This window comes from Pygoscelis adeliae, unplaced genomic scaffold (assembly GCF_000699105.1).
Source record: "Pygoscelis adeliae isolate BGI_AS28 unplaced genomic scaffold, ASM69910v1 Scaffold87, whole genome shotgun sequence".
Classification (NCBI taxonomy): Eukaryota; Metazoa; Chordata; class Aves; order Sphenisciformes; family Spheniscidae; genus Pygoscelis; species Pygoscelis adeliae.
This window is the reverse complement of record NW_008825098.1, coordinates 58,273-69,260: the sequence shown is the minus strand read 5'-3', so window position 1 is coordinate 69,260 and position 10,988 is coordinate 58,273. Positions and strand designations below refer to the sequence as shown.

Below are 10,988 nucleotides of genomic sequence, written 5' to 3'. Positions count from 1 at the left end.
CCTCTCCCTTGAGCGGCCCTGTCGCGGGGGAGGCATCGGCTGCAGCTGGGGTACATGGTGCAGACCCCCCAGCTGGAGCTGCGGCATTTACCCTCAGATGAGTGCCCACCATTCTGCCTCGAGGGTCAGGTAGGTTGAGTGCCCTTGATCTGTGCAGGTGGTCACAGAACGGTGCCTGGTTGCTGGGTTATGTGTAAGATGAAAGGGTTGAGCATGGACCAGTGTGTACAAACCAGCCCTGTGCGATGGTGTTGTGTAAACTCAAATTATGACTATTTAGAAAGAAAAAAAGGTTGTGGTGTTTGCTGCATGCTTTCACAACAGCTGGCACCACAGCAGCCCCAGCCGGGCTGGGAGGAGGTCCTTGGCACTGCCATATTGCCGAAGGGGAGGCATTCACCGGGCAATTACCACTGGCTGCATGAGGCAAGGCATGCAGACAGGGCTTGACCAGTGGGTCCTGAGGATAAAAGTAATTTGGAGAGGGTGGGAAAGTTGTAGGCAGCAAGCAAGGCACCAGCTGCAACATCTCGGTGTCTTGGGGCTGGCTGCTCCAGGCAAGACACGGCAGGGGGAGGGAAGAGCAGCGTGAGATGTTCCCACATTGGGATGTCTGAGGTTTGGAAGAGCCTTTGTAGGGGATTATGTGTTTATTTTAATAGGCAACCAAATGCATTCTGTTATTATTTACAACTAGGAATGAGTGTACCATATGCTGAATGTGTCCTAACAGCCACCAAAGGAAGACAAGCAGTTGCGGTATAAGACACAGTGCTGTATTTATCCAGCAGGCTTTTCCTCTCATCGTGCAGAGTAAGCATTCGCTGCCGAACTGCCAGCGCCCGCAGTACAGTAGGGAAGTGTAATGACTTGTCATCAATAAGGGCTCAGTTATTATGGGAAGGGCTTGGCGGGGTTCCTGGGGGCTGTGGAGCAGAGTGGGCTGTGCGCTGATCACACATGCAGCATCCTCTGCCCCGCAGGGTCCTGAGCTGCCTGGGTGGGATGCTCACGAAAATGCTTTTTGGGTAAGGGCGAGGGTAGCTGTGACCTTGAGCACTGGCCTCTTTTTTTCAGGCTGATTTTTGCACTTTGAGGGGGATGCCTAAGCTAGTCTGCTTTCAAAAAAAGTAATAATATGACGTCTATAAAGAAATCCAGCTGCTTTATTCTCTTCTGTTTATTCATGTATGGCTTTGAGATTGAGGTACATGAGCTGCGTGTGGCAGCGTAGCCGGGGCTGAGCAGCCGGGCGCACGGAAACGGCTGCCTCCCACACTGGTGGCGAGTGAATGATTTCAGGCTGGAGCAGGGGGGCCCCCCCCAACCCGCCTCGTGCTGCACAACAGGCATGTGATCTTCTCTCGGTTATTTAATGCGTATTTTTCCCTCTAATGAAGAAAGGCAACAGCTTAAACTGAATGCCATTGCTTGCTTGTGCCCCGTTAATGAGGAAGCCCTTTCCAAATACAGGTTGTGGCTGTCCTGGTGGCGCTGATGATGGAGTGATGCCGTACAGAGCTCCCTGTCCTAGGAAGAGTGTAAGGGCTTAAGTCCCAGCCCACAGGGGTGGTGAGAGGCGATGGTGAGGGTGGCTGGAGCCACCTTTGCACAGGGCAAGCAATGCGCAGCTGTTTTCGGCTCAGGGGGGCATAGAAGCGCCAGCTAGCGGGATAAGCACTGCTCTGAATAAAATGCTGTATGGCTAGAGCCAGCCTGCAGGTTTGAAGGGCTGTGCAAATCATGGCTCCAAATTAATTCTGATTTAATTAGCTGAGCGGCATGGGAGAAGCACAGGCTGCTCAGCGTCCTCCAGTTGGAGCATGTAGAGGGGCTACGGTGACCAAAGGTGGTTACCAAAAGTGGGATATTGAAACTAGACACCCAGATTTGGTGGGTGGGATGCTGCAGCATCACGCTGCAATGTTTTTCCCCACAGTAGTGCAGCTCCCAGGGCTGGCACTGCACGGGCAGGAGCGGTCATTCAGCCCCCGCGCCCTGCATGCCTGAGAGGTGGCATCTGCAATTAGCTCACACAGTGCCGCGAGTTGTCTTCTGGCCCTTCCAGGGAGGTAATTTGGAAATAATGAAGATCTATAGAAATCAGATAATTACTATCGATTGCCCTTTAGACATCTTGACGAGGTAATTAGGGGGCACTGGAAAGAAGCTGGAACTGATTCATTGGCATAACCTTAATCTAAAAGGTTTCCTGATTTTGTTTCTTTTCCTCTAATGGCTGATAAACGAACATCATTTTAGCTTCAGTATCTGCCAGGTGCTGGGCTCGCCAGAGACAGGGGCTTTTCTTGTATGCTAACTAGATCCTGAACGTGATCAAGAGTAGCTTGTTTTGTGCTTAGCTAAAATGGAGGCCTCTGTAGTTGGCCTGGGGTAGCATCCTGATTTGTGTGTGTGTGCCCACGTACTCCTTGAGTGCGCTCACTTTGTGTGGGATTGGCTTTGGCCACATGAGACTGGTTCGTTGGTTGGCTCTTGTGATTAAATATGGCTGAGTTTGGCTGTGTTGATTTCTAACGGGGCTCATGTAGGTGCCTTTGTACTTGCTTTTTCCTTGTGGACTACAATTAGGCTGTTTGTAGGCAACGATCCGCTGTGGTCTCATTAGTTACAGGCATATATTTATTTTTAGCTGCAGAAAATGACCAGACTCTTCACTTACTAGCTTTTAATTACAAGATAAATATTTCAGTAACCCTGAACCTATGTATTCATATGTACAAAATGCTCCATCATGGTGTCTTGCTCTTGTTTTTATACCATGCTGCTTGACTGTTAGTCTCAGAGTAGGCATCTGCTATCTCCTGTACCACTCTGTCATGGAGCAGTTTGGCAGGAGGCTGCAAGCTGAAGGACCAGCAGTATGCACAGGTCCCATACCAGCAGTATCTATGCAAATAAGACCTTCCAAAGGCAAAATAGTAAAGCTACCATTAGATGTCCAGTTTGGTGAGCGATGGAGAAGACTGATATATTTCAGTATTCAAACAGTGCCTGTATGCAAAGTCTTTGCATTCAATATAATTGCGTGCAACTAAGCTTTCTGCTTATAGGACATGTCAGATAATGCCGTGTCTCCCAAAGGAGACATGGGTGCCTGCACCCCTGCTGGGCTGCTGCTGCTGGGCTGCTGCTGTATGATGGGGGCGAGGGGGTTATACTCAGATCCACTAGTGCAATTCCAGTTCACAGGGAAACACAAGTCTGTGCAATGCCTGTGCATTTTTTTTCTGTATTATACAAGTTATAGTGTCTACAGGAGTCGATCTTGAGGAATCAGAAGACCAGTGTGCTGTCTTAATGAAACCTGACCGCTTTCTTCTTGTTATCGCCATACCACAGGAGGTCCTCCAGCTGGAGCGGCAGATGGGTGGGCAGCTTTTGGAGGAACCCAAAGCTTTGCATTTTAAGGGAAGCACCCACAACCTCCGCCTGTCCATTCATGACATTGCCCACTCTCTCTGGAAGAGCAAACTGCTGGCTAAATATCAGGTGAGCAGCACAAACCATTTACATTGGATCCTAGCAGTGAGGCTTAAAGAAATACAGTGACACACAGGGGTGTTTAAAAAACACCCAATGCCAGGCTGCAGTGCCGTGGACATTTTTTTCCCTGGACCATTTGCAGTGACAGTAGCATGGAACCCACGGTCTCTGGTCATATAGCATCCGCGCCCTGGTCCCTCATCCCTTCCTTACTATATGTTTTTTTTGCTTTTCTCTTGCAGGAGATTCCCTTTTACCACATATGGAGTGGATGCCAGAGGAACCTGCACTGCACCTTCATGCTGGAAAGGTTCAGCCTGAATACCCTGGAGCTGGTGTGCAAACTCTGTGTGCGGCAGGTTGAAGGAGAAGGGCAGATCTTCCAGCTCAACTGCTCCATCTCAGAGGTAAATGACATCCGTGTACTTCTATATCCAACTGCAGGAACGTGGGAGGGCTAAGGAGGTATATCCTTTCCCATTACTACCTGTTTAGTGCTTCCCACTTCCCTTAGTTTCTCTCATCTGGAAGGGAGCATCCCCCCCTCAAGGGAGGGAGGAGGGCAGCTGTGGTCTCCCTGCTAGTGCTGCCTTTCTGTATCTGTGTGGAGGAGCTCTTTGACTACCACTCCCTAACGCATCTCGCGAAGCACTGCATGGTCCTGTTTCCTGGCAGTCTGCAAGACCATCATACCCGACATTTCCCTGGAGAGGAAGGAAGAAGAATAGGAAAATGTCATTGCCATATGTTTGCATGAGCCACTCCATTCTGTTCCCACGTAATAACTGCTGTGCAAGACAGAATATCAGATGGTCTAGTTGCAATAGGCTTTTCTCCTCAGCTTTTGCTACTGCTACAAATCCTATTATCTTCGATAATTTTTCTTTTGACGGCTGACATCTTCCAGTAGAAAAATGATCATAAGTTTTGGAACATCTTTGCTGATGCTACGTAGCACCTGGAGAATTTTCGCTCCTTGGGGCAGTCAAGCTTAGGGCTGAGACCAAGCGACATGTTCAGGTGTGAAGTGGCATTGACTTCAGTGAATGTGCTGGTGGCTTTTGGCAGCTTGGCAGCTACAAAGAGCAGGCTCTTGGGCAGCAGTCGCTGATGGCTGATTTGGGGAAGGGCTGGGAGACCACAGACAAAAGTTACTTGTGCTGTAGGGCCCCAGCGGTGTGTGCCGTTACCCATAACATCTGCTTGGTTATTTGGTGTAAAGTTACATATTCAGCTGGGGACTACACAGCATTAAAGACAGATGGTAAAACAAGTATCATAAACAATTATTGTAATAAGTGCTGCATTGAGGTAATCTCTAATTTAACCTCACAGAGAAGAGAAAGAAATGAGAGTAACTTTAATGAAATGCAAGTATACACTATAATCATCTTCAGCTGCTTGTGTGTAATAGGGCCTGGTAATGGATTCAGAGGGAACAGGATAATATTCTTGTCTTGTGCTGCAATCCCATCCATCAAGGATGAATAGAGGGAGGGGATAATACCGCCACTATCAAGGCTGCCTACTGCAAAATTGCTCCTTTCTGGTTGACATGTAGTGATGTTCCTGAGCCCAGGTGAGGGGCAGGAGGACCTTGGCCTGCTAAGGGATGGCATACAAGGTTGTGTCAACTTTGTTACTAGAAAAAAAGCCTAAAACTCAGCTGGTTTGATGACAAAAGTTACCTGGAAGTGTAATAGCAGCAACCTGGAAACCAATGTGTATGCCTCTAGAGGCATAAGAGGAAGGGGTTGTTGTCATAAAGACACCAGACCAGGCATCAGGAAACCTTAGCTGTGGTTCCTCACACTTTCTTCTGGTGACTAACTAGGTCATGTAAGGGTTTTGGTCTCTGCTTTCAGATGGTGTCTGGTTTGGTTTGCTTCTGGTGATTTCGATAGCACACATTATTCCCTTCTTGTGGGGGAGGCAGGCAGCTAGTGGTTAGGCATTGCAGGACCATGCTGGTGCCTTTCTTTGTTGCTGGATCTGCCTCTCTGCCTCTGTCACCCTGTGGTAAAAATATAGTAACACCATTTCCTGCGTCCTCCCTTTATAGGCTTTCTTTTTTGTCCCCTGTAAAGGATGTAAAACTTCTGCAGATTAAACTGTCTTATTCTGGCTTTATACAGTGTCTTCCACTGGGACTTCAAAAATACAAATGCAATGAGTGCCAAAACATGCGAATTTGTGAGGCAAGAGGAAGAGTGAGATAAAGGTCTCCCACCGTTTGTTTTTGAAGCCCCCTTTTTATCTTGTGCTGTTGGTACTCACCCAAAAGAGCACCAGGGCACCACCACAGATACCTGGGCTCCCTCTGCAGCCATCCTGATGCACCTGGGGCAGCAGGCCACCTCGAGAGCCGGGGCAGCACTGCCTCAATGTATCGCTTGTGTCCCTTGGCCCAGAATAAAAAGGGAAGGTTGTCCATCTGCAATGCCGCCAGTCACCACCCTACAGCCACTTCTGACCTGCCAGTGCGGGTGAGCCTGCAGGCAGCAGCGGTGGCATACGAGTCGTTTTGCTGGCTCCCGGGCAGCCCCCGCTGCCAGGCAGTTAGAGGACAGTAGAAATCTGCCCAAAGTGGTGGGGTTGGGCCGGCCGGCCTGCGATGCAGGGCCTTGGCACCCAAGTAGGGATGCCACGTTCGGCACTGCTTTGGGCATGTTAACTGAGGGCATTACAGGGTGGCATAAACCTTCCTTGGTTAGAAATTTCACTGATTGCCTAAAATGCCATTTCTAAATAAAAAAAGCAAAAAAAGGCATATTTATAGAGTGGAAGAGCTTTAATTGGTGTGGATAAAAGAGCGGAGGCAAAAGAGGTTTAATTCTGTTCATTGGTCATGGATACTGGCTCTCCCCTTTCCATCTCTGCATACATTTTTGGGGGGGAAACCAAAGACTCTGCGTGACAGTGAGCACCTCCAACAAGCTTCTTGGGGAATTTGCGATGGCAGCTTAAGCTGGGCATTACCTGGTTTTGAGACAGTTTCAGGTTTTACAGGGCCTTCCCAACAGCCAGCTTGACAGAAAGCAACAAGACAGCTCACAGAGGAGAAAACAAATTGACATTTAACGATGAGTCTTTTGCACGGGTGTTTCTGGCTGCCTGGGGCTGTGACTTGGGCAGAGGCGGAGATGCAGCAGCTCCCCTGTTTCTGCCAGCCCGGCCTCAGGTCTGTCACGCTGCAAAGGAGAGCAATTGAGAAGGCGGGTGAGAGGCATGAAAGGAGACCCAGCCCTGCTTGCTGCTTTTTCCATCACTTTGGAAAGTGCTTTGGTAGCTGGAGGTGACAAGTGCTGTGCATGGGAGGAGTGTTCCCTCTGCACGGGTTGGGCAGCCAGTCAGTGTCAACGGGGTTTGGCAAGGTTTTCAGCCATCCTGTAGGACCTTGTCATTCCTAAGCAAACCCAACCATCCAAATTGACCAACTACCTTTGTCCTACCAGCTACTGAGCCCCTCTTTCTATCTACCTGTGGGTGCTAAATCCTTCCAGGCCAAGGAAGAAATAAAATCCTTGCCCAGAAGAGCCAACCGCTTGTTATTCCCAGTGGGCCACATTACAACTGTGTCATGGGAAGCCTCCCAGCTGAGGACTGCATCAGAGAGCATCAACCCCATACCCACAGGGGACAGGCTGGCTTTGGAGGTGACTTTCCCCTTGAAACACTGCTGCAACCACCTTTGAGCGCAGCGCTGGTCTTGGGGAGGAGGCCGACAGCTGCCCCCCGAGCACACACACTCCATCTATCTCCAGCACAGAGTTAAAGCTGCATGAAAATGAGGGATCAGCTTGTGCCTGGGATGGTATTAACTGTCTCTCCATGGTCTGCCCTGCATCAGAGGCTTCAGAGAGCGTGGCTGCTGCCAGAGGGATGTCAGCGGCATGAGCCCAGTGCTGGCTCCATGTGGGGTGGGGGACTTGGGGGGCTGCCGGGAAGGGGGTCCTGCCAGCCAAGCCGGGAAAGCCCAGCTCTGCCCTAGTAGTAGCAATTTGCTCTTAAATGTGCCAGAGTGCCTGATCTTTCATTATTTCCAGTAAGAGATTAATTAAGCTGGGCTCAATTTTGTCCAGCCATAGTAATCGGCCCCCTCAAAAAAAAAAGAAAAGAAAAGAAAAAAAAAAATCTGCTGTCTACCCAAAGTCAGTTATAAATATTTCTCCTTTTCAGCTGACCAACATAAATGCTTGATTAGCAGAGGGCTGTTCCCCTCTAATGCAAGTAAAAGCACTGAGTCTCAGAGGATACACTTCTACAATCGCCTCTGCACTCAGTAACAAAACTGCTGTATTTTTATATTTTTTTGCTTTCTTTCCAACCTCAGGAACCTACTGGCATCGATTATCCTCCCATGGACTCAGCAGGCACCATCACCACCATAGTAGGGCCCAGCGCCTTCAGCATCCCCCTCCCAATAAGGCAAAAGCTGTGCAGCAGCCTGGACGCGCCTCAGACCAGGGGCCACGACTGGCGGATGCTGGCCCACAAGCTGAAACTGGACAGGTGAGCAGGGCTGCCTACGTGTGGTTGGGCGGCAAAGCCCCACGGGAGGGATGTGCAAAAGGGTCCTGGTGAAGATGAATGACAGCGGATGTGTCTACAGACTGGTCAGACTGACTGCACAGGAAATGAGCACCTTGACCGCACCAGCAATGGGGATGGGCTGAACTGATATAAATTCAGATAGCCTTCATGCAGCTCAGAAAATGAGTTTCCTTTTGGCTTGTTGCAGGTACCTAAATTATTTTGCTACTAAATCGAGTCCCACCGGGGTGATCCTGGATCTCTGGGAAGCCCAGAATTTCCCTGACGGCAACCTGAGCATGCTGGCGGCGGTTCTTGAAGAAATGGGAAGACACGAAACCGTCGTTTCTTTGGCAGCAGAAGGAAATTACTGATGCAGCCTTGCCGTGAACAGGAAGGACAGACGCAGGGAGCGGTAATGCCCTGTTATTACAAACGAGAATTGAAATGAAAACCCAGACCAATGAGTTACACAAGAGACATTTCAGAGAAGCAAGCAAGCAAACAAACAACAACAAAAAAAAACCCAGCCCTGACCTTCACATGTGCTCTCCTTGTACATTATCACAGGATCTAAAAGAAATCATGCAAAGTTGTACCTTGAAAATATAAATCAACCTAATGTTCCTCTCGGCTTGGCTGTACACTGCTTGGTACAGGTTTTTACAGTTTCCTAGGAAACGCTTTTTATTGCTATCCAGATATATGGATAAACTTTCTTAACAATCCCAGTTTCTATGGATGTTGTTTACATCAAATTCTGGACAGGGGTAAGGAGACTGTCCATGGCTCTTTATATTTTTTGTTTAAAGCCATTCTAGACAAGGCTATGGACAGTTGGTTGTGGCTATTTCAGCTTATTGGTTTCTGGTGAATTCAGATTTTGGCTACAATTCTGCACATCGATTGTCTCACAATGATCCTCCTGTCATTGTTCTGTTTCCTAGACCTACTTGTAAAAAAACCAACCAAACAAGAAAATCATAGTTTAAGAGGTGTGCATCTGGAAAGCAGGTACTCTGGGTGCTAAGCAGGAACACACATATCCCCTTCCTTCCCCAAGGCAGTCCCACTGAACCTGTGTGGAGAATAGCTGTAGGACAGTGGGGAACGTAGGATCAGAGTTAATTTTCAATTCATAATGTAACAGCACCCTTCCACCCCTTTGCGATATGAGGGGGCCGGATATGCAATTCAGAGTGGTTGGGGGGAAAAAAAAAGAAACCCAGAAAAAAATAAAAAAGAGAAGTTGCTATGATAATTATTTACTAATTAGTATCTAGTGCAAGGATTATAATTATTATTATTATTATTATCATTATTACTTTATTTCTAATTTTGTCAGCAGCAGAATGAATCATTCCCGTTTTTATGGAACCTGTTGTCCCCTTCCTGAAGGTCTTCTAAGACACGTCCCTTTATATGCTGTCTGTCCTTCCCTTCTCCAGCCGTCGTACTCCTCCTCCAAAGTCCTCTGCTAGCCCACAAGGGTTGCTCACCTTGTGTTAGCATTGCTGTGCTTCATGCCCAATGCAAAGGTGGTATAACCTGGTGATGCTCTGCTGAAGTCACTGATCTGCACCTGCAAAGGATCCAAACAGCACTCCTCCATGGGATGTTTTGCACCTCCTTGGTGCCTCCAGATTGCTCCAAGAAGCAATCCTGTCCTGAGGTGGCTGTGAACCAGTGACGGCCTCCCAGTCCAAATACATGTAGCCCACTGGTTCAGGAGCATGGGTGCAAGCATGTGGAGGCACTGACGTTGACCATCTGATTTGTGCGTCTAAGGTGTGCCTCCATATGTCTTGCTTTGCTTTGAAGTGGTCTGAGAGCCACCAGCTCCCGTTAGCTTCCCGTAGAGCCGCAGGTACTCACCCTTACTGAAACCCACCTCCTCCCATAATGTTTGTGGTGTCAGGGCTACTAGGATTCATCTACTGGGTCATTTCTGGGTGAGATGCGCTCTGCTGCTCTTCCTGAGCTTGCTGCAGCCAGGGAAGCCTCTGCTGCATGGGCCAGTGTAGGATGGTGGAGTGGTGAAGTCGAAATCCCATGTACTGCAGTTTGCTGCCTGCACTGCGCTCCCTCCACTGCCTGGGCAGGGCAGTGCAGGTCCTCACTGGCTGACCGGGGGGACGTTTGTTCCTCTCGGCCACGTCCCTCTTGGCCACCACAAACAGGTGAAGTGGGAACTTGGCAAAAGGAGCAAACTCTTGCTTTTTCGGTTGTCACGGCAAACTTATTTTCTGCTCAGTGAAAAGACTGACTCTTTGGTACATGACAGCGCATAGGATCACAGTAGTTCTACTGCCAGGCTTGTCTGTCCTCTACTTCTGGTGCAAAGGCGGCTTTCTTCCCCAGCACATCTGCTCCAGGTTTCCAGCCAGGCACTGGTTATTGCTGTTGTGCACACACACATAACCCTGCCCACACACGTATTCCTGCTTCAGCTGCTTCCCAAGACTGGAGTTGGTTTGTTTTCTTTTGTGTTTTTGGTTTTGTTTTTTCCCAGGGCTTTCCAGATTGCACCTTTAAAGGTAACTTTGAAAATGTCATTGGTCAAAATGAAAGGAAAATTTCATCTGACCTTTTTCCCATTTGACATTTCCATAGGCTTCGGACTTTTTGTTTTTAATTTTTCAGCTCCCTGACACCAGCAGGGTTTTGACTGACCGCTGGGCAGTGATCACAAAGCACTCTCTTCCTCATAAGAGGTAACCCGGCAGTTTGCAAACCTGCATTTCAGTCAAAACCGGAGACCAGAACACATACATTTTAACTTTCAACATCTGTCTGCATTTTGCCTGCGTAAGACCTGCCTTCTCTGACTGTGGCGATGCCAAGGGCATCTTTTCCACAAACATCCATCTTTTTCTCCTTGGGCATCTGATGCAGCCCATTGCAATGCTAATGGAAATCTTGCTTTCGACTTCAGGAGACTTCGACTG

At 48.7% G+C, this 10,988-nt stretch overlaps 1 protein-coding gene across 1 annotated transcript in view; it reads left to right on the top strand.

Annotated features, from left to right (window-relative positions):
* Positions 1–8,902, top strand: part of UNC5C (unc-5 homolog C (C. elegans)) — a 100,647-nt gene extending 91,745 nt beyond the window's left edge. The window contains exons 13-16 of the mRNA XM_009327068.1: positions 3,364–3,513; positions 3,750–3,914; positions 7,841–8,019; positions 8,249–8,902. Of these exons, the coding sequence (XP_009325343.1) occupies positions 3,364–3,513; positions 3,750–3,914; positions 7,841–8,019; positions 8,249–8,414 (660 nt within the window). The 3' untranslated portion in view covers positions 8,415–8,902. The remainder of the gene's footprint in view (positions 1–3,363; positions 3,514–3,749; positions 3,915–7,840; positions 8,020–8,248) is intronic.
* Positions 8,903–10,988: the final 2,086 nt, after the last annotated feature.